The sequence below is a fragment of the Caloenas nicobarica genome, chromosome 1, assembly GCF_036013445.1.
Source record: "Caloenas nicobarica isolate bCalNic1 chromosome 1, bCalNic1.hap1, whole genome shotgun sequence".
Classification (NCBI taxonomy): domain Eukaryota; kingdom Metazoa; phylum Chordata; class Aves; order Columbiformes; family Columbidae; genus Caloenas; species Caloenas nicobarica.
In genome coordinates this window covers 1,253,945-1,275,882 of record NC_088245.1, presented here as the reverse complement: position 1 = coordinate 1,275,882, position 21,938 = coordinate 1,253,945, and the positions used below count along the sequence as shown (strand labels likewise).

Here is a 21,938-nt window from a genome sequence, read left to right as displayed (position 1 = left end):
CGGCTCCCTGCTGTGCTCTGGAGACCCCCCCACGCACACACTCCCCAGGCCCCCTCGGCTGCCCCCCAGCTCCTGGGGACCCTCAAATATGGGTGAGAACTTGGGCCCCCCCCCCAGATACCTCCCTGGTCCCTGAGACCCCCAAATATGGGGGACAAGCTGGGGACTCCCCCGGTCACCCCCCAGGTCTCTAAGACCCCTATATACGAGTGACAACCTGCCCCCCCCCCACCACCCCCAGCTCCCGGAGACCCCCAATATGGGTGAGAACTTGGGGACCCCCCCGGTCACCCCCCAGGTCCCCAAGACCCCAAATACGGGTGACAACCTGTGACCCCATCCGTGAGACCCCCAAGTGCTGACGATAATGTGGGGACCCCCCCCAGTCACCCCCCCAGGTCTCTGATACCCCAAATATGGGTGACAACCTGTGCCCCCCCCGCCATGGCCCGGGGACACCCCAGCCCCACATCACTGCCGCCCCCCGCCATGTGAGCCCCCCAAACCCTCCTTGTGGCCCAGGGCCCCCCCTCAGTGCTGGGGGGGCATTAGGGGCTGAGCCCCCCCCCCGTGTACCCAATAAAGTGCCACATGTGAAGGGTGTGAGTGTGACCCCGCGGGACCCCCGCCCCGGGCCCCCCCAAATCACATCCCGCTCTGCCCCACTCTGCCCCCCGCCCCGGGGCACCCCCCAGGCAGAACCCCCCATGGCCCCCAGGAGGGACCCTGCACTCCCCGTGGGGACTGGGATGGGACCCCCGAGCCCCCCTGAACCCCAGCATCCCATAGGGTGGGACCCCCGAGCCCCCCCAACCCCAATGCCCCTGTCCTGGGACCCCCAAGTCCTCCTGAACCCCCACCCCACAGCACAGAACCCCAAAACCCCTGTCCCCCCCCCCGCCCCGAGCTGGGACCCCCGAACCCCCTCAACCCCAGCATCCCATAGGATGGGACCCCCGAGCCCCCCCAACCCCAATGCCCCTGTCCTGGGTCCCCCAAGTCCCCCTGACCCCCCCCACCAAGGACAGGACCCCAAACCCCCCTGTCCCCCCTAACCCTGAGCTGGGACCCGACCCCCCGCATCCCATAGGATGGGACCCCCAACCTCCCTGACCCCCCACATCCCTTAGGACAGGACCCCAAAAACCCCTTGTCCCGTCCACCCCCAGAGCTGGGACCCCCGAGCCCCCCTGACCCCCCACATCCCATAGAACGGGACCCCCGAGACCCCCAACCCCAATACCCCTGTCCTGGGACCCCCGAGCCCCCCTGACTCCCCACCCCACAGCACAGGACCCCAAACCCCGCTGTCCCCCACGACCCCTGAGCTGGGACCCCCGACCCCCCACAACCCATGGGATGGGACCCCCAACCCCCCCAACCCCAATGCCCCTGACCTGAGACCCTTGAGCCCCCCTGACCTCCCACCCCACAGCACAGGACCCTAAAACCCCTGTGTCCCCCCCACTCCCCGACCTGGGACCCCCAACTCCCCCGTCCCCCCCCCCCTGCAATTCCCCGCCGCGCCGCCAGGTGTCGCCCTCCCCGCCGCCCCGCGCCGTGTGGCGCTCTCTCCGTTCCCGGCAGCCCCCGCGCGGCGCGCTGCCAAGATGGCGGCGGGCGGCGGTGCCGGTGCCGCTCCCGGTGCCGCTCCGGGCCGCACGGTGCTGGTGCGGGGCCTGCCCGCCTCCGCCACCGCCACCGACCTCGAGAGCCTCTTCGGCCGCATCGGGCCCCTCCGCCGCTGCTTCGTGGTCACCGAGAAGGGTCGGGGAGGGCGGGACGGGGCCTGAGGGGTGGACGGGGCCTGGGGGGGGAGCTGAGGGGGTCGGGAAGGGCCTGGGGGTGAGCCGGGCCGGGGGGCTCAGGGGGTCTGGGACCGGGGTCTGGGGGTGCTGAGAGGGTCTGGGACCGGGGTCTGGGGAGGTTCAGGGGGTCTGGTGGGGGTCAGGGGTCTGGGGGGGTTTAGGGGGTCTGAGACCGGGGTCTGCGGGGGGTTTAGGGGGTCTGGGGGGGTTCAGGGGGTCTGAGACCGGGCTCTGGGGGGGGTTCAGGGGGTCTGGGGGGGCTCAGGGGGTCTGGGACCGGGGTCTGGGGGGGTTCAGGGGGTCTGGGGAGGTTCAGGGGGTCTGAGGGGGTTCAGGGGGTCTGGGACCAGGGTCTGGGGGGGTTCGGGGGTCTGGGGGGGTTTAGGGGGTCGGGGACCGGGGTCTGGGGGGGGTCAGGGAATCTTGGGGGCCTGAGGGGGGCTGGGGGGGCTCAGGGGTCTGGGGAGACTGAGGGGTCCTGGGACTGGGATCTGAGGAGGGGGTGATGGATTTGGGGGAGCTGCGCATGTCTGGGGGGTCTCAGGGAGTCTGGGATTAGGGGCTGGGACCAGGGGCTGGGGGGCCTGAGGGAATATGGGGGGAGCGCTCACGGGGCCTGGGAGTGGAGTTTGGGGGGGCTCAGGGAGCTGGGAGGGTGGGGGGGTCTGAGGGGACCTGGGACTGAGGTCTGAGGGGGTCTGGGGGGGCTCAGGGGTCTGGGGGAGCTGAGCGGGTCTGGGACTGGGGTCAGGGGGGGCTTAGGGAATCTGTGGGGGGGGCTCAGGGGGTCTGGGGAGACTGAGGAGTCCTGGGACTGGGACCTGAGGGGATCTGGGGTGGGGCTGAGGGATTTGGGGGAGCCGAGCGGGTCTGGGGGGCTCAGGGGGCCTGGGACTGGGGGCTGAGAGGATCTGGGGGGGCTGAGGGGATCCGGGGGTGGCTCAGGGGTCTGGGACCGGAGTTTGGGGGGGCTCAGGGAGCTGGGGGGGTGAAGAGGTCTGAGGGGGCCTGGGACAGGGGTCTGAGGGGATCTGGGGGGGCTGAGAGGAGCTGAGGAGGCTCAAGGGGTCTGGGGTCTGTGGTGGCCCAGAGGAGCTGGGGGGGTGAGGGGGTCTGGGGAGACTGAGGAGTCCTGGGAGTGGAACCTGAGGGGATCTGGGGGGGGCTGATGGATTTGGGGGAGCTGAGTGGGTCTGGGGCCGGGGGGGCTGGAGTGCAGGGTGGAGGGGTCAGGAGAGCCCGTTATTGGTGGGGGGGGCAGAGGCAGGAGGACCCTTGTGGGGACAGTGACAGCTGAGGAAGGGGCGCGCGGGGGGGGATAGGACCTCACTGCCCCCCCTTTGCCCCCACCCCAGGCACCAGGACCTGCCGCGGCTTCGGCTATGTCACCTTCTCGCTAGGGGGGGACGCCCAGCGCGCCCTGCAGGAGCCGCCCCCCCTCGCCGGCCGCCCCCTCACCGTCACCCTCGCCCGGCAGCGGCCCCGGGCCGGGGGCAAGAAGCCGCAGGAGGATGAGGAGGGTGAGCTGGGGGGGGCTGCACCTTCAGGGACTGTCCCCAGGGTCGTGCTGTCCCCAACCCCCCCTCTCCCCCTGCCAGGTGCCCCCCCTGCAGCCCCCCAGGCGCCAAGGAAGCCCCGAGCCCCCTCCCGCAAAGCCCGGCTCATCGTCCGCAACCTCAGCTTCCAGGTACTGGTGGGGGGGCAGTCCTGCTGCCCCCCAAACTGCTGTGACCCTGGGGGGGGACCCCACGTCCCCCCCCTCACCCCATTGTGCCCCCCCCTCAGTGCTGCGAGGATGACCTGAGGTCCCTTTTCTCGCCCTTCGGCACCGTCCTGGAGGTGAATGTCCCCAAGAAACCGGGTGAGCTGAGCCCCCCAAACCCTCCGGGGGCTTTTTTGGGGAGGGGAGACACACACGCCCTGCGAGGTGGGGCGGGGAGGGAGCAGCCACAGCCACTATGTGGAAACCGTTAATGCAATTATGAATTATTCGGTTGGCACAAAAGTAATTGTGTTTTTAGACCGTAAATTTTAAGTCATAATTAGGCTCAGACACATTTTATTAATTGAAGCAGGAACTGTCACAATCAACACACGTTTGCCAATGAGAAATGAATTTATTCATTCCCATAGAATTTATGTATGTTCGTAGTGTCAAAATCTGCGTGTCGGGATTCGCCGAACTCTGGGAAAGCGTCTTCTGCATCTTGTTGGGCGTGGAACCGTTTTCCCTGCAAAAATTGTCGGGGCGCTCAAAGAAGCAGCGGCCGGTTGGCGAGAGGTCAGGGGAATTTGGTGAATATTGTGAATATTGCCCGATTCCTTTTACTTTTGCAGTGTCAGTTGCACGACGTGTGGTCGGGTGTTGTCGCGGGAAAAGAAGATTTTGGGTTCTGCTTCCCGCAGAATGATATTTAGATTTATTGAAGGAAAGCGTGACTTAAAATCAGATGTAGTCTGTTTATTGTCAAAAATGATCCTTTTCCAACCATACGAGAAGTCACCAGAGAACCAACATCGACCGTTCGAGGGTCGTTCGGTGTTTGAAGCAAATTGGAAAGGTGAAAAAGCTCGAGAAGTGACCGAAAATCAAAAAAATCCTCATTTTGAAGCATCATCTTCTGTTTGCAGCAACAGATAAAGCCAAGTTGTTCTCCATGAAACACCCAACCCCACGTCGTGCAACCGACGCTTCTAAAGTTGAAGGGATTGGGCAATATTCAAAATATTCGCTATATTCACCTGATTTCTCGCCAACCAAGTGCTGCTTCTTCGAGCATCCCCACAATTTTTATGGGGAAAACGCTTTCCCAGAGTTTGGCGAATCCCAAAACATCAATTTTGGCGCTACAGGAGTAAACAAATTTAGTTCTTCTTGACAAAAATGTGTCGATTGTAGCGGTTCCTGTTTTGATTAATCAAACAAGTTCGAGCCAAGTTATAGTGACTGAAAATTCACGGTCCGAAACCGCAATTAGTTTTGCACCATCCTAATGCTTTAGAAAGAGGAAAAAATGAATTATATGTGACAAAAGTGACAACCAAAGGGTCCCTGGACGGGGCCCTGAGTGACCTCAGGCGGGGGGACCTTTGAATGTCCCTTCTAGCCCCAAATATTCTGGGATTTTGTGATTTTAGTGGTTGATTTTGTGATTGATTTTTTTTAAGGTGGATTTTGTGATTGATTTTTTTTAAGGTGGATTTTGTGATTGATTTTTTTTTAAGGTGGATTTTGTGATTTCTCTGGTTGATTTTGTGACTTTCGTGGCAGATTTTCTGATTTTTTTAGGGTTGATTTTGTGACTTGTGGATTTTGTGGGGTTTTTTGTGGTGGATTTTGTGGGGATTTTACGGTGGATTTTGTGATTTTTTTTTTTTTTTTTTTTTTACGGTGGATTTTGTGATTTTTTTTTTTTTTTTTACGGTGGATTTTGTGATTTTTTTTTTTTTTTACGGTGGATATTGTGATTTTTTTTTTTTTTTTAACGGTGGATTTTGTGATTTTTTTTTTTAAGGTGGATTTTGTGATTTTTTTTTTTAAGGTGGATTTTGTGATTTTTAGGGTTGATTTCATGTTTAAGGTGGATTTTGTGGTTTTCGGGGTTGATTTTGTGATTTTTACAGTGGATTTTGTGATTTTTATGTTTGGTCTTTTGATTTTTAAGGTGGATTTTGGGATTTTGTGGCTGATTTTGTAACTTTTGTGGCTGATTTTTGTGATTTTTTTTTTTTTTTTTTTAAGGTGGACTTTGTGATTTTTTTTTAAGGTGGACTTTGTGATTACCGATATTGATGTTGCAATTTTTGCGGTTGATTTCTGTGATTTCCGTGGTTTTTTGCAGACGGGAAGATGCGGGGCTTCGCCTTCGTGCAGTTCCAGAAGGTTCTGGAAGCGGCCAAAGCGCTGCGGGGGATGAACATGACGGACATCAAAGGTCTGTGTGTCCCCCTCTGTGTCCCCGGGGGTGTCACTGGGGATACGGTGACACTGACGCCGTGTCCCCGTGTCCCTTTGTCCCCGCAGGGCGGCCGGTGGCTGTGGACTGGGCGGTGGCCAAGGACAAGTACCAGGCGACGCGTGGTGGCCCATGTCACGGTGAGGGGACACAGGGACATTGCGGGGCAGGGGGTGACCCCCAGTTCTGGTGGGGGGGGCGCTGAGGGTGACTGTCACTTGTTGTCGTTGTGTTTGTGTCACTCTGCAGGGGACAAAGAGGGGAAAGATGGGGGGGAGGAGGAGGAAAAAGAAGAGGAGGAAGAGGAGGAGAAAGAGGAAGAGAAGGAAGAAGAGGAGGAAGAGAAAGAAGAGGAGGAGGAAGATGATGAGGAAGTAGGTGGTGAGGATGACAGTGAGCAGGAGGAGGAGGAAGATGAAGAGGAAGAAGAGGATGAGGAGGAGGAAGGTTTGTTCTCTGAGATGTGGGGGGCGTTCCTCGGAGGTCCTGGGGGGAGTTTCCTGGGGGTCTCGGGGGGGTTCCTGGGGTCTGGGGGGGCTTTCCTGGGGGGTTTCCTGCAGGTCTGGGGGAGGTTTCCTGGGGGTCTGGGAGTCTGGGGGGGGAGGTTTCATGGGGTCTGGGGGGGGCTCCCCTGGGATGTGGGGGGGGCTGTGGACGTTCCTGGGGGTTTTGGGGGGATTTCCCGGGGGGCTCTTGAGGGGTGTCCCTGGGTTCAGGGGGGCTCCCCTTGGCTCTGGGGGGGTCTGGGGGGGCTCTTCTGGGGTTACAGGGGGTCTGGGGGGCTTCTTTGGGGTCAAGGGACATGTGGGGGGCTCCCTTGGGGTCTTGGGGGGCTCCCCTGAAGTGTTGGGGGCAATTCCTTGGGTCGGGGGGGCTCCCCTGGAGTCAGGGGGGGTCTCAGGGGGCTCCTCTGGGATGGGGGGGGTTTCCCTTTAGTTTGGGGGGGGTCTCCCCTCGGGCCTGGGGGAACTTCCCTGGGATGGGTGGGGGCTCATCTGCAGTCTGGGGGGGTTTCCCTTGGGTTTGGGGGCTCCCTGGGGTCTTGGGGGGTGCTGGGGGGGTTTCTGGGGGGGCTCTCCTGGGATGGGAGCATTCCCTTTTGGTCTGGGGGGGCCCCCTGTGGTCTGGGGGGGCTCCTGTCCCCCCACTCCAGCCCCTGCTGCTTTCAGGGGGGGCCACACCCAAGAAGCGGCGGTTGGGGGGGGCTCGGCAGCCGCCCCCCTCAGATGTGGGCGAGGGCAGAACAGTCTTCATCCGGTGAGTGCCGGGCCCGGGGGGCACAGCGGGGCCCCCTCTTTGCCGCACTGCTGTATCCGGGCCCAGGGAGGAGGGGACTCCACCTACAGCCCCCCCCAAACTGTGCCCCAACCCCCAAATTCAGGAATCTCTCCTTCGAGACGGAGGAGGATGCGCTGGGGGAGACGCTGCAGCAATTTGGGGACCTCAAATATGTCCGACTTGTCCTGCACCCCGACACTGAGCGCCCCAAAGGTGTCCTGGGGCAGGGGGGGACACATTTTGGGGGGACACACCTCTTCTTGTCCCTGACCCCCGCTGTGTTGTGTCCCCCGCCCTCCAGGTTGCGCTTTTGCCCAGTTCCTGACGCAAGAGGCCGCCCAGAAATGCGTGCAGGCTGCGCAGGAGGAGGGGGAGGTGAGATTTGGGGGTCGGGGGGGACATAAGGGATCCCCCAAGGGTTGGGGGGACACAAGGGACCCCCCGCCCGGGGCAGTCAGAGCCCCTGCTGGGGGCACGGGGACCGTCCTCACCTTGGGTTTGGGAGGTGCCAGCAGGGTTGTCCCCCTCTCTGAGGTCGCCCCAACTCTTGGTGACCCTCTGTGGGGTGGGGAGCACAGTCACAGGTGCCCCCCCCACCCCATGGTACCCCAATTTTCAGGGGGGGGGCCTGCGGCTGGACGGGCGGCAGCTGCGCATCGACCCGGCCGTAAGCCGCGAAGAGGCACAAAAACTCCGCGGGCAGCGGCCAAAGAAGCCCACGGGGACCCGAAACCTCTACCTGGCGCGTGAAGGCCGTGAGTGTCACCTCTGGGGGGGTCTGTCGTGTCCCCTCACCCCCCGTTGTCCCCTCCAAACCCCCCATTTCACCCCAATTCCCCCCCCGCAGTGATCCGCGCTGGCACCAAGGCAGCGGAGGGTGTGAGCGACGCTGACATGGCCAAGCGAGCGCGGGTGAGTGTGACGAACCCCTGGTGTGAGGGGGGGTGTGACAGCTTGGGGACAACATGTCCCCCCACGGAGGGGTCAGAGCCCCGTCCCTGACATCCCAGTTCCCCCCAGTTTGAGGAGCTGAAGCACCAGAAGCTGCGGGACCAGAACATCTTCGTGTCCCCCACCCGGCTCTGCGTGCACAACCTGCCCAAGGCTGTGGACAGCACGCAGCTGCGGCGCGTCCTGCTGCGCCTGCTCGGCAGGGACACGCGTGTCACCGAGGTGGGTGACACCCCTGCGTCCCCTTGGGTGTCCCCTGTGTCCTCCCTGTGTCCCCCCTGTGCTCAGTGTCCCCTCCATGGGGGTGTTTGGGGGTGCAGAGGGGGTGGGTGTCTCCATCTGGTCAAGGTTTTGGGGTGTGAAGGGGGTGGGTGTCCCCTCTGTGTCGCCCTAGTGTCACCCTATGTTACTTTAGTGTCACCCTGTGTTACTTTAGCGTCCCCTCTGGGGTGAGTTTGGGGGTGCAGAGCAGGTGTGTGTCCCCTCTGTGTCCCCTCCAGTGTCTCCTCTGTGTCCTCTCTGGGGTGGATTTTGGGGTGCAGAAGGGGGTGTCCTGTGCTGAGGTGCAATGGGGGGGTCCCGGTGCTATGGGAGGGTCCTGGTGGCTCAGCGGTGCTGTGTCCCCCCCATTGCCGGGTGATGTGGGAGCAGTAGGGACAGGGACAACTTTTAGGGTACACCTGCTGGTACTGGGGGGATCCTGCTGTTACTGGGGGGGTCCTGGTGCTGTGGGGGGTGGTCGCGGTGGCTCAGCGGTGCCGTGTCCCCCCAAGTGCCGGGTGATGCGGGAGCAGCGGGGCCAGGGCCACTCTTTGGGGTTCGCCTTCGTGGGGTTCGGGACGCACGAGCAGGCGCTGGCCGCGCTGCGCAGCCTCAACAACAACCCCCACGTCTTCGGGCCACACAAGGTGGGTGCTGGGGGGGCGGGACCCCTGCAGGGGGACAGGGGGGCTGTTGTGTCCCCCCCTCCGTGTCCCTCCCTCCTTGTCCCCCCTCTCTTGTCTCCCTTGCCATGTCCCCCACCTTGTCCCCCTCATCCCCTTCTTCCTTTGTCCCCCCCCTTTCCTTTGTCCCCCCCCTTTCCTTTGTCCCCCCCCTTTCCTTTGTCCCCACCTTGTCCCTTCTTTCTGTGTCCCCTTCTTTCTGTGTCCCCTTCTTTCTGTGTCCCCCCTTTGTCCCCCCTTGATCACCCCTTGTCCCCTTCTTTCTGTGTCCCCTTCTTTCTGTGTCGCCCCTTTGTCCCCGCTTTTCCTGTGTCCCCCGCCTTGTCCCCCTCGTCCCCTTCTTTGTGTCCCTCCTTGTTCTCCCTTCTCTGTGTCCCCCATTATCTTTGTCTCCCGCCCGTTTCCTGTGTCCCACCCTTGTCCCGGCCTTTCTGTGCGCCCCCCCCGACCCTGGGGGGTCTCCCCACCCCCCCTCAAACCCTCCACCTTGTCTATAGGGCCTCATGGGTCCCCCATTGTCCCCCCCACCTTAGGCCCCCCCAGCCCCAGGGTCTCCCCATCACCCCATTTTTCTCTTAGGGGTGCTCCTGGGGGTATTGGGGGGCTGGACCCCCCCCCCAGGGCACCTCCTGGACTTATTGGGGGGCTGCCCCGCCCAGGGCACCTCCTGGTGTTTTGGGGGGGCTCCCCCCACCCCCAGGACCCCCCCAACTCCTTTCCCCCCCCCAGAGGCCCATTGTGGAGTTCTCGCTGGAGGATCGGCGCAAGCTGAAGCTGAAGGAGCAGCGAGCCCAGCGCAGCCTGGTAGGTCCCCCCTCCGTGTCCCCTTTGTCACCCCCCTTGTCCCCCCCCTCACAGACCTCCCTGCTCTGCCATGCAGCTCAAACTGAAAGCGAAGCCACCAGAGAAGGAAACAGCCAAACCATCAGGACCCCCTAAACAACATAAAGCAAGGACAAAACCCCCCCCAAAAGGCTCTGGGGAGTCCCCCCAGGCTGGGGGTGCCCCGGGGGGGGCCCAGGGCGCCCTCCGCACCGTGCCCTGGAGCGGGTTCCGCGTGGAGGCGCCGGGGCAGCGGGTGCAGCTGCCGGACGGGAGCAGCCGCAGGAAGGTGCTGGCGCTGCCCTCGCACCGCGGGCCCAAGATCAGGTATTTTGGGGGGGGGGGGCACCCACCTTTTTACACCACCCTCAGGGTGCTCCCCCGCCCTGGGGTGCGAGCGATTTGGGGGAGGCATCTCTGGCTTGTCCCTTCCCTCCCTGGGGGTGTAATGGATGGGATGTGTGTCACTTTGGGGTGTATGGGGGGGCAGATCTGGGGTGCTGGGCGACACCCAAGGGTGTCCTGGGCACACCTGGGCACCCACAGGTGTCCCTGTCACCCATGGACACATCTGGGCACCCACAGGTGTCTTTGTCTCCCCTGGGCACCCACAGGCATCACTGTCACCCTTGGGCACGTCTGGGCACCCACAGGTGTCCCTGTCACCCCTGGGCACATCTGGGCATCCACAGGTGTCTCTGTATCCCCTGGGCACATCTGGATACCCATAGGCACATCTGAGCACCCATGGGTGTTCTTGCCAGCTCTGAGCACCCACACGCACCCTATCACCCATAGGGCACATCTGGGCACCCACAGTGACACATTGGGGCACCCACGAGCACATCTGGGTGCCCATGGGTATCCCTGGCACTCACAAGCACATATGGGCACCCATGGGTGTCCCTGGCACTGACAGGCACATCTGGGCGTGCATGGGTGTCCTTGTCACCCTTGGGCACATCTGGGCATCCACAGAGACATCTGGGGACCTGTGGGCACATCTTGGCACCCACGGCATCTGTGGCACCCGTGGCCACATCTGGACACCCCTGGGTGTCTCTGTCACCCACATGCACATCTGGGAACCCCTGGGTGTCCCTGTCACCCATGGGCACATCAGGGCACCCCTGGGTGTCCCTGTCACCCACGGGTGCCCCTCTGCTCGCCCACCCAGGAAACGCGACAAGGGGAAGGTGAAGCCCCCCCCACCCAAACAGCCCAAGGCCAAGGCCCAGCGGCGCAAGGAGAAGCGCAAGGTGCCCCCCACCCAGGTAAGGACCCCCCCACCCACACAGGGACACGGGGGCTCACATCCCGAACCCATTTTGGGCTCAGATCCCCCTAATGGCAGGGGGGGCTCTCTCGCACACAACAATCACCTGGGGGCGAATCTCCCCATTTTCCCCATCTTCTACCCCCTGCCAAAACCCCCCCATTTGAGTGGGGGGGCCCCTGGGGACCCCCCCAACCTCCCCCCATTGTCTCCCACAGCGGCGGCGGCGGGGGGAGCCCGGGGGGGCCGAGGCGCGATTCAGCGACCTGGTGGAGCGATACAAGAGGAAAATCCTGGGAAGCGACCCCCCCGCGGCAAAGAGGAGCAAATGGTTCGAGAGCTGAGACCCACCCCCCGACCCCCACCCGTGGGGGCTGGTTCTTCGCCGGGGGGTCATTGGCCTCAAATCCCCTCGGGGTGGGGGGGCAAGCACTGGGTCTACCCTTGTGCCCCCCGCCCCGGGTTTTGGGACCCTTGTGGGGGGCGGGTGGAGGGGGGACCCCCAATCCCCTGCCCCGCCTTGTCAGAGAGGGGGTGCTGTAAAAATAGAGGAATATTTTGTAATAAAGTGATATTTTGGAGGCAAAGTTGTTCTGGTGTCACCTACAGGTCCTGGGGAGCCCCAGCGCCCCCCCCCCCCCCCCCCCCAATCCGTGGGGCTCCCTGAGCCCCCCTCAATTCCTGGGACCCCCAAGCCTCGCCCCCCAATTCCTGGGGACCCCTGGGACCACCCAGTCCTAGACCCCTGGGATCTCCTACGCCCCCCCCAACCCTTGGGGACCCCCGGGGTCCCTGTTTCCCCCCCCCCGAGCTGGGTGGTCACAGTCCCCTCGGCTTGACGGCTCGGGGGGGGCAGCAGCATTTGGGGTGCCCTGGGGTGGAGGAAAGGGGGTGCTGGGGGTGGGGGGACATGAAAGAGGGGGCAGAGGGTCCCTGTGGCCTGGTGGGGGCGGAGCTGGGGTCCCCCCTGGAGCTGACGGGTGACCCCACGTGGGGGTGTCCCGGGGTTGGTGGCCATGCTGGTGACATCGTGGTGTGAGTGACGTGCAGGGGGGGACACGGGGACTGGGGAGACCCCCCCCCCGCCCCGAGCCGGGGTGTCCCCGCAGTGGGGCTGGGGACAAGGGCGGTGACAAGGGACACAGGGTGACACACACGGTGACACACGCATGTGTCCCTGCGTGTCCCGGGGACACCGAGTCGGCCCCGTGTTTTGTCCCTTCCCTGTCCCCTGCTTCGTCGTCCCCCGCCCCCCATCACCCCTTCCTGTCCCCATCCTTGTCCCCCCATCCCCCTTCCTGTCCTCCCCTTTGTCCCCCATCCTTGTCCCTCTTCCCGTCCCCTGTCCCCTTTCCTGTCCTCCTCTTTGTCACCCCATCCTTGCCCCCCATCCTTGTCCCCATCCCTGTCCCCCATCCCTGTCCCCTCTCCTTGTCCCCATCCCTGTCCCCCTGTCCCGTTTCCTGTCCCCATCCTTGTCCCCGCTCCCTGTCCCCACCTTTGTTCCCCATCCTTGTCCCTCTCCCCCTCCTTCTTTCCCCTCCCTGTCACCCCCCTTTTGTCCCCCATCCCTGTCCCCCATCCCTGTCCCCCATCCCTGTCCCCCATCCCTGTCCCTGTGTCCCCCCGTGTCCCCCCCTGCAGCCGGCGGTGTCGGGGTCACCCCAGGCCGGGGGGGTGACCCGGGGTGGGGGTGACCCGGGGGGGTGGTGGCAAAACCGCGAAGCCACCAAGGGCCTCGTAAACCCGCGCGGAGCCACCGGGGCCTGAGTCACCCGTGTCCCCACCCGCCCCGTGTCTCCAGGGTCCCCTGTCCCCGGGGGGTCCCTTGTCCCCGGGGGGGTGACACCCCCTCCTTTGAGGGTCCCTGCTCCAGCAGGGGCAGCGCTGGAGCGGGGGGGACACCCTGTCCCCTGTCACCCGTGGCAAAGCCACCGTGGGAACCACCGGGTCCTGGGGGGTGGGGGCAGCTGAGCCCCCCCCGGGTATTTTTATATGTTTTAGAGATTAAATATCGGGGGTCGATTCACCCCCCACGACCCTGGGACACATTTCATCCCCCCCGGCTCCTTGGGGACACCAGTGACGGTGACAGTGACACCAGCCTGGTGGGAGGGGAGGGAGGGGGGGCTGCTGGAAAAGGGGCTTTATTGAAAATTAATGGGGGAGAGGAAAATACAAATAGTGAAGAATAATAATGGTAATAGTAATAGCAGTTGTAATAATAATAGTAACTATAATAAAAATAACAGTAATTAAAATAATAATTACAATAACAATAAAAGTGATAAAATAATTAGAATATAATAATTAAAATAATAATAATAAACTAATGCTAATTAAAACACGTATAATTAAAATAAATAATAATAATATTTGAAGTAAAAATAAAATTAATAATTAAAATAGTAATAATTTAATGAAAATAAAAAATAAAATCATTAAAATAGAATTAAAAATTTAAATAAAATAATAATTAAAAAGGACTATAATTAAAGTAATAAAGGCAATAATAAACTAATACTAAAATAATGCTAATTAAAAATTTATGTTTTAAATAATAAAAATAATAATAAATATAATAAATATAATAATTAAAATAATACTAAATGATAATAAAAATAATAAAATAAGCATTCTTAAAATAACAATAATAATAATAATAATAATAGTAATAATAATAAATACTAATCCTAATATAAAAGAAAGGGAGGGACAGACGAGCCCGGACCCCCCGGTGTGGGTGTCACCCGCACCCCCGCGCTGGGGGCTCAGCCCGGTGTCCCCCCCTGTCCCCAAGGTGTTCCCCCTTGTCCCCCGGGTGTCCCCAGGGTGTCCCCCCCGTCCCCAGGGTGTCCCCAGGGTGTCCCTGCGGTGCCCCCCCCTGTCCCCAGGGTGTCCCCCGGGTGTCCCCCTTGTCCCGAGGGTGTCCCGAGGGTGTCCCCAGGGTGTCCCCAGGGTGTCCCCCGGGTGTCCCCCTGTCCCCAGGGTGTCCCCTAGCAGGCGGGGGGCCCGTCCAGCCGGGTGGCGATGGCATCCAGGCAGTCTCGGAGTCGCGCCAGGGCCACCGCGGCCACCGTGTGCGGAGCCTCGGCCACCAGCTCCGCCAGCCGGGGGGGGACCCCGGGCGGGGGCGACACCGCGGGGAGGGGACAGCCCAGGAGGGTGACCAGGGTGAGCAGGAGGCTGCGCAGGTTCTCGGTGTCGTTGGCCACCTGGGCCAGCGCGGGGTGGCCCGGGGCCAGTGTCCCCAGCAGGCGCTGGAGCGGGGGGAGGCGCTGGGCCAGGGCCCCCAGCCCCGCCTCGGGGACACCCGCCCCCTCGGGGACACCCCCCGCCGGGGGGGTCACCCCCTCCCCCGCCTCCAGCCCCCGGATCCGCAGCGACAGCGGCAGCAGCTGTGGGGGGACACGGGGGTCAGTGGGGGACACGGGAGGGGGGGACACGGGGGTCAGTGGGGGGGGACATGGGGGGTCAGTGGGGGGGACACGGGGGTCAGTGGGGGGGACATGGGAGGTGAGTGGGGGGGACACGGGGGTCAGTGGGGGACACGGGACGGGGGGACACGGGAGTCAGTGGGGGAGACATGGGGGGTCAGTGGGGGGGACACAGCGGGGGGGACGGGGATCAGTGGGGAGGACAAGGTGGGGGTCAGTTGGGGGGACACGGGGGTTGGGGGGGGACACAGAGGGGTTAGTGGGGGACACAAGGGTCAGCGGGGGGACACGGGGCTCAGTGGGGGGCACGCGGGTCAGTGGGGAACACGGGGGGTCACTGGGGGACACGAGGGGTCAGCGGGGGGGGACGGGGACACCGGAGCGGGGATAGGAAGAGCTGGGGAGGGACAAGGTGGGGGGACACGGAGGGGGTTAGTGCGGGGGGACACGGGGGAGAGTAGTGGGGGACACAGCGACGTGGGGAGGGTTCTTGGGGGGACACACGGGATGGGGGGGTTAGTGGGGAGGGGACACCAGAGCGGGGCTTAGAAAGAGCTGGGGGGGGACAAGCAGCGAGGGTTAGAACAGGGGTCCCCTCCCCCAGCCATGGGTGACCCGGGACCCCCCCACTGTGTGGCACAGGGTCCCCCCCCAGCATCCCACCCTGGGAACCCCCCGGGCCATGGGACCCCCCCCAGCCCTGGGTGTCCCTGGGACGCAGGGTCCCCCCCAGCCCTGGGTGACCGTCCCTGGTGACCGCTCCGCCTCTGGGGCACAGGGTGTCCCCCCCCACATCCCACCCTGGGGACCCCCCCCAATCTGGGACATGGGGACCTCACCCACCCAGCCCTGGGCACCCACGGGACACAGACCCCCCCGCCCAGCCCTGGGTGACCCTCCCTGGTGACCCCCCCTCCATTTGGGGTACAGGAGTGTCCCCCCCCACATCCCACCCTGGGGACCCCCCCAATCTGAACCCCCCTGTCCTGGGCGTCCCCCGCTTAGGGACCACCTGGGGCGCAGGACCACCCACCCCCCGCTCCCTTGGGTGACACGGGCCACTGTGTCACCCCGTGGGGTGTCCCTTGGAGGGGTGACCCCCTGAGCGTGTCCCCCCCGTGCCCCCCCCGGGCTCGCCTGCAGGTGCCGGATGCGGGTGCTGAGGGTGCGGGTGAGGTTGCGGGTGTCAGCCTGGACCTTGTCGGGCCGGAGGGGACGGCCACCGGCCACCGGCAGCCACAGCCACAGGACGCCCCACAGGGACACGCGGGGACACCGCATCCTCGCGGGCTCTGTCACACGGCGGGGGTCAGGCACCCCAAAAATGTCCCCCCACCCTTGTCGAGAGGGGACGTGCGGGATGCTCCGACCTCTCTCTGGGGACATCCCTGTGTCATCCCTGTCACTCATCCCAGGGGATATTGTCACACCGTGGGGTGTCACAGGGAGGGGACACTTTGCGAATGTTGGGGTCCCCTGAGGTGTCACCCCCCTCCCGGTGCTCCCCAGGAGGTGGGAGCGGCTAGAGGGTGAGGTGACATGCCGGGGGACATCGGGGCAAGCCCAGGGACAATGGGGAGCCGGGTCCTCGTCACCACCGTGTCACCATGTCACCGTGCCACCGCCATGTGCCCCGCCACCTTCCCGGAGCTGCCCTTTCGCAAGCGCCGTCCCCGCCACCCAAGGTCCCCGGTTGTGACCGCGCGGGGCTGGCACCGGAGCCTTGGTGACAACATGGCCAAAGGGACATGGCTGTGACAGGGGGGTCCTGTCCCACCCCCGGGGACCCCGTCCTCTGTGGCCAAGGGAGGAGCGTGGGGAGCAGAGGGACTCCAGGGTGACATGTGTCCCTGTCACCCCCTGCCTGGGGGTGGGGACAGGGGGGACACGGGGATGGGGGGGACATGGGGATGTTGGGGACGTGGGGATGATGGAGACATGGGGACAGGGGGGACAGAGCAGCTGCCACCCCGGTACTCACCAGATACTCACACCCGCTCGCTGAGCCTGGAACGAGAGAGCCGGGGACATGGGGACATTGGGACCTCTGCCAGGACACCCCGGTGTCACCACCCCGCCGGCCTGGGCGGGGGGGCCCAGCAGGGCTGGGGGCGGGTGTTGGTGGCCCCTTGGGGACTCCAGGATGCTCATGCACCCCTGGCATGGCACTGGGGGACACGGCTGGTGACACCACCACGGCCTGGCCACCCAGGGGACAGGGAGCGGGGGCGGAGTGGGGGACAGGGACATCCCGTCCGTGTCCCCGAGGTGCTGGCACTGGGGAGGCGAGGCCAGTTCAGCCTGGTACGGGGGGGCCTGGACCCCCCCAGGGACTGCGGGCCCTGGTCAGGGTCCCCGCGTGTCCCCTGGGGTCACAGGGGGGACACCGGGAGGTCCCAGGAGTGGAGCTGCCCTGGTCCCCCCGCAGTGGCTTGAGGGGCTGGGGTGGGGGTGTCCCTGGGGTGGGGGTGTCACAGGGTGGGGGTGTCACAGGGTGGGGGTGTCCCTGGGGTGGGGGTGTCACAGGATGGGGGTGTCACAGGGTGGGGGTGTCCCTGGGGTGGGGGTGTCACAGGGTGGGGGTGTCACAGGGTGGGGGTGTCCCTGGGGTGGGGGTGTCACAGGGTGGGGGTGTCACAGGGTGGGGGTGTCACGGGGTGGGGGTGTCCCTGGGGTGGGGGTGTCACAGGGTGGGGGTGTCACAGGGTGGGGGTGTCCCTGGTGAAAGGGTGTCCCGGGACAAAGGATGTCCTGGGTGGGGGTGTCCCTGGGGAAGGGATTTCCCAGGGTGGGGGTGTCCCTGGGGTGGGGGGGTCACAGGGGTGGGGGTGTCCCTGGGGAAGGGGCGTCCCTGGAGGGGTGTCCCTGGGAAAGGGGTGTCCCGGTGCGGGGGGGTTTGGGGGTGTCCCGCTTACCTGGGCCGCCCCGTGGGTCCCGTCCCGTCCCGTCCCGGCGGTGGCTCCATCCCCCGCGGCCCCCCCCTATATAGCGGAGCGGGGCCGTTGCACAACGGAGCTCCCGCCCCCGCCCGCCCCCCCGGCCCGGCGGGATCCGGCTGTCCCGCTGTCTGTCCGGCTGGCTGGCTGTCCGACCTGGCTCCTGCCCGGCCGCAGCCCCCCCGGGGATGCACCGAGCGGGGGGTTCCCCGGGGACACGCAGCACGGGGGGGTCCCGGGGATGCACAGGGGGGGTCCCGGGGATGCACCGAGACGGGGGGTCCCGGGTACAGGGCGCACGGGGGGGTCCCGGGGATGTACGTGCACGGCGCGGGGGGGGGTTCCCGGGGATGCGCCAGCGCGGGGGTCCCGGGGCCATGGATCGCGGGGGGGTCAGGGCATGGGGGGGTCCCGGGGCACCGAGGGTCCCCAGGGGACGGGCTGCAGCGGGGGGGGCACAGCCCGGGGCTGGGGCCAGAGAACCGGGGGCACCCACACAGCAAGGCGGCCGCGCAGAGACGGCCGGCCCCACGGCCGAGCCCGCAACCTGCCCCATGGCGTGAGCCACTGCCTGCCCCACGGCCTGCCCCACAGCCTCCCCCCAGCCTGCCCCACGGCCTGCCCCACAGCCTCCCCCCAGCCTGCCCCATGGCCTGCCCCACAGCGGCCCCACAGCTGGCCCCACAGCTTGAGCCTGCCCCACAGCCCGACCCACAGTCGGCTCTACAGCCTGCCCCACAGCCACCCCACGGCCTGCCCCACGGTCGGCCCCACAGCCTGAGGCTGCCCCACAGCCTGCCCCAGAGCCGGCCCCACAGCGGCCCCACAGCCTGCCCCACATGCCGCCCCCAGCAGCCCCACGGCGCTCACGCTCCCTGCGCATACGTGCCCCGGGGAGCGCAGCCCGGCCGTGTGCGGGGTGGCACAAACACAGCCCAGCGCCGTGCGCACCCGCACACGCACCCGCGGCCGGGGCTCCCCAGGGAGCGGGGGGGCCTCCGTACTGCCCCCCCCGAACTGCTCCTTTTGTCACCCGAGCTGGGGGGGCACACGGTGGCGAGAGGGACACCGGGCCCCCCCCCCCCCGTTTTGGGGCACCCAGACCCAGCACCCCACGGGCGTGCATGGCTTTGTGGGTGCCCCCCCCCGCAGGGAGGGTGCGTGCAGTCCTGCACACACACACACCCCCCACACAGACACGCGTGTCCTGCCCGAGGGGGGGCCGCACCCCCCCCACCCCACGCAGGTACTTCTGGGTGCACCCCGGGGGGGCACAGGGCCGGGGGGGGTCCCAGCACTGAGGTCACCTGAGGTGTCACTGGCGGAGCGGGTACAGTGGGGGTGGCACGGGGGGTGTCCCCCCGAGTGCATGGAGCTGGGTGTGTGCACATCTGGATGTCACACACAGCTGGGTGCACAGAAACATCAGGGCACATGCACATCTGGTCAGACACACACATGGAGGGGGGGCATATAAATCGGCACCAGGGCACATCTGGGCAGATTCGGATACACTCACCCATGGGGAGAAGCACATCTGGGCACAAGAACATCTGAGATGGGAAACATCTGGGGACATGCACACAGGTACGTCGCTGTGCACACCTGGACACACGCACATCTGGGCGGATGCACACACCAGTACATGTAGAGCAGTCCCAGGGCACATCCGGGCAGAATATCACACGAACATCTGGACACAGACAACCATGGAAACACAGATATCTGAGCAGAGGCACATCTGAGTACACACACATCCGGGCAGAGACACATACTGGGACTTGCACACCTGGGCACATGCGGCTCTACTCCTAGGCACACCTGAGCATGTTTAGGCACACCTGAGCATGTTTATGCACGCCTGGACTAAATCACATCTGGATTTACGCACACCTGGGCATGCGTACACCTTTGGGCACAGACACACCTGGGCAGCCGCACATCTGGGAACACGTAGCTCTGCCCCGGGCACACTCGCTCGCACATCTGGGTCCATGAACATCTGGGTGTTAGCAACTCTGGGCACAGACCTGCCTGGCACATTCTCTGTCTCTACAGTGCACATCTGGATGCACAGATATGCGCGCACGCATGTCTGGGTGCAGGCACACCGGGTCGTGCTCACGCACATCTGGCTGTGGACACGCCTTGGGACACCCGCATAACCACACGCACATCTGGATGCGAGCACAGGCACATCTGGGCACACACGTACTGCCGCACGCAGGCAGCGCACCCCTGACAGGGCGTGCGGCAGTACGTGTGTGCCCAGATGTGCCCGTGCCCGCATCCAGATGTGCAGCGACGCCAGGCATGGCCACACCCGCAGTGCCGCCACCCAGCACCCCCTCTGCTGAAGCCCCCCCGGGGGGGACAGGGATGGGAAGGGGACAAGGACGGACTGGGGATGGGGAGAGGGTGGAGCTGGGATGAGGATAAAGGGACAGGGACGGGGACAGGTTCCCGCTGTCGCTAAGAGCCGGCGGTGACTCTGCGGGGGCACAAGCTGCGGTACCGGGAGCCTGATGTCCCCCGGAGCCCAGTGTCCCCCGAGAGCCTGGTGTCCCCGGTGTCCCCCGAGAGCCCGGTGTCCTCCGGACATCGGTGTCACTGCGAATCCGGTGTCCCCCGGAGCCCGGTGTCCCCGAGAGCCTGGTGTCCCCGGTGTCCCCCCGAGCCCGGTGACCTCCAGGCTGCCCGGTGTCCCCACGACCCTGGTGTCCTCGGTGTCCCCCGAGAGCCCGGTGTCCCCTGGAGCCCGGCGTCCCCGAAAGTCCGTTGTCCCCAGCATCCCGATGTCCCCCGGCGAGCCCGGTGTCCCCCGGACCCCGATGTCCCCCCGATCCCGATGTCCCCGGGGGAGCTCGATGTCCCCCGGAGCCCAGAGTCCCCCAGAGTTCCCCCCCGCCCGGAACCCGATGTCCCAAATGTCCCCTGGAGCCCGGTGTCCCCGGTGACCCCCCCTGCCCGGATTAGCACCCACATTCCTGCGGTCAGGTCACCCCGCCTGACACCGGCCCCACCGCGGGGGGGGCAGGGGACAGCGCGGCATCCCCTAGTGCCAAACGGGGATGGTGACAAGGGACAGAGCCCACCCGGGAGGGGCTTCAAACCCACGCCAAGGGGGTGGCGGCCAGTGTCCCCAGGTGTCCCCGGTGTCCCCAGGGACGCTGGAGCCCCCGGTCCGCACACGGGGTGAGGTGGGGACACAGCCGGGGTAGCACGGGGGGCGCGGGGAGCAGCCCCAAAACGAGCGTGTGGCCCCGTGGGTGACCCCAGCCCCCCGCGGGGGGTCAGGGTGTCCCGGAGTGTCCCCAGGCTGCGGTCCCGGCGGTGGGGTGACACCGGCAAGGTGGCGGTGGCCACACTCTGCAAACAGTGACGTGGCCCTGCCAGGAACGGGCAGCGGCGTCACCGGCTGCCGGGCAGCGGCTGGCAGGGTCCCCAGAGCCACCGCGGGGACACCGCGGGGACACCGCTGCCAGGAGGGGTCCCCAGAGCCACCGCGGGGACACCGCGGGGACACCGCTGCCAGGAGGGGTCCCCAGAGCCACCGCGGGGACACCGCGGGGACACCGCTGCCAGGCAGGGTCCCCAGAGCCACCGCGGGGACACCGCTGCCAGGAGGGGTCCCCAGAGCCACCGCGGGGACACCGCGGGGACACCGCTGCCAGGCAGGGTCCCCAGAGCCACCGCGGGGACACCGCTGCCAGGAGGGGTCCCCAGAGCCACCGCGGGGACACCGCGGGGACACCGCTGCCAGGCGGGGACCCTCGCAGCCAGCGCGGCCGCCTGGTGGCTGTCACTGCGTCCTTGTCCCTCTCAGTCCTGCTGCTGTCCCCAAGCCCTGTCCCCCTCCCAGGTCAGCATTGCTCTTGTCCCCAGGCCCTGTCCCCAGTCCTTGTCCGCCCCAGCCAGCATCATCGCTCCGATGTCCCCAGTCCTTGTCCCCCCAACAGCCAGCTCCTGCTCCTGTCCCCAGCCCCTGTCCCCCTGCAGCCACCATCACTCATGTCCCCAATCACTGTCCCCAGCCCCTGTCCCCCCCAGCCAGCATCGTTCATGTCCCCAAGCCCTGTGCCCCCCATCAGCATTGCTCATGTCCCCAAGCCCTGTCCCCCCCTGCCAGCATCATCCCTCTGATGTCCTCAGTCCTTGTCCCCTCACAGCCAGCTCCTGCTCCTGTCCCCAGCCCCTGTCCCCCTGCAGCCACCATCACTCATGTCCCCAGTCCCTGTCCCCTCACAGCCAGCATTGCTAATGTCCCCAGTCCCTGGCCCAGTCCCTGTCCCCCTGCAGCCACCATCACTCATGTCCCCAAGCCCTGTCCCCCCCGTCATCATTGCTCATGTCCCCAGTCCCTGTCCCCCCCCCAGCCAGCATCACTCATGTCCCCAAGCCCTGTCCCCAAGCCCTGTCCCCCCCAGCCAGCATCACTTGTGCCCCAATCCCTTCCCCACCATCCAGCATTGCTTGTGTCCCCAAGCCCTGTCCCCAGGCCCAGTCCCCCTGCAGTCATGAACACTTGGG

General features: G+C 64.8%; 2 protein-coding genes across 3 annotated transcripts; one reads left to right on the top strand and one right to left on the bottom strand.

The window, feature by feature from the left end:
• The first annotated feature begins 1,607 nt into the window (after positions 1-1,607).
• On the top strand, positions 1,608-11,611 carry RBM28 (RNA binding motif protein 28). 2 transcript variants are annotated; one of them, XM_065638135.1, is made up of 18 exons: positions 1,608-1,767; positions 3,164-3,328; positions 3,407-3,495; positions 3,594-3,669; positions 5,651-5,743; positions 5,833-5,904; positions 6,014-6,211; positions 6,934-7,021; positions 7,146-7,255; positions 7,344-7,417; positions 7,662-7,797; positions 7,890-7,954; positions 8,063-8,215; positions 8,767-8,901; positions 9,667-9,741; positions 9,818-10,086; positions 10,937-11,033; positions 11,254-11,611. In XM_065638135.1, exons 1-18 carry the CDS (start codon positions 1,611-1,613, stop codon positions 11,377-11,379), a joined length of 2,178 nt encoding a protein of 725 aa, XP_065494207.1. In that variant the 5' UTR covers positions 1,608-1,610; the 3' UTR covers positions 11,380-11,611. The 2 variants fall into 2 exon arrangements, with proteins under 2 accessions (XP_065494207.1, XP_065494199.1); XM_065638127.1 differs by having other exon boundaries at positions 3,164-3,495.
• A 2,420-nt stretch (positions 11,612-14,031) lies between these two features.
• On the bottom strand, positions 14,032-17,466 carry LOC136003158 (leptin-like). The gene is made up of 4 exons (XM_065658503.1): positions 17,388-17,466; positions 16,454-16,479; positions 15,610-15,764; positions 14,032-14,433 (listed from the first exon to the last, which is right to left on the bottom strand). Exons 3-4 carry the CDS (start codon positions 15,751-15,753, stop codon positions 14,032-14,034), a joined length of 546 nt encoding a protein of 181 aa, XP_065514575.1. The 5' UTR covers positions 15,754-15,764; positions 16,454-16,479; positions 17,388-17,466.
• Between the last annotated feature and the right edge of the window lie 4,472 nt (positions 17,467-21,938).

Coding starts and splice junctions, on each gene's coding strand:
- RBM28 (XM_065638127.1), top strand. CDS start 1,611: ATGGCGGCGGGCGGCGGTGCCGGTGCCGCTCCCGGTGCCGCTCCGGGC. Junction 10,087..10,936: donor CACCGCGGGCCCAAGATCAG/GTATTTTGGGGG, acceptor TCGCCCACCCAG/GAAACGCGACAAGGGGAAGG. Junction 11,034..11,253: donor GCAAGGTGCCCCCCACCCAG/GTAAGGACCCCC, acceptor TGTCTCCCACAG/CGGCGGCGGCGGGGGGAGCC.
- LOC136003158 (XM_065658503.1), bottom strand. CDS start 15,753: ATGCGGTGTCCCCGCGTGTCCCTGTGGGGCGTCCTGTGGCTGTGGCTG. Junction 14,434..15,609: donor CCCGCATCCGGCACCTGCAG/GCGAGCCCGGGG, acceptor GTCCCCCCACAG/CTGCTGCCGCTGTCGCTGCG.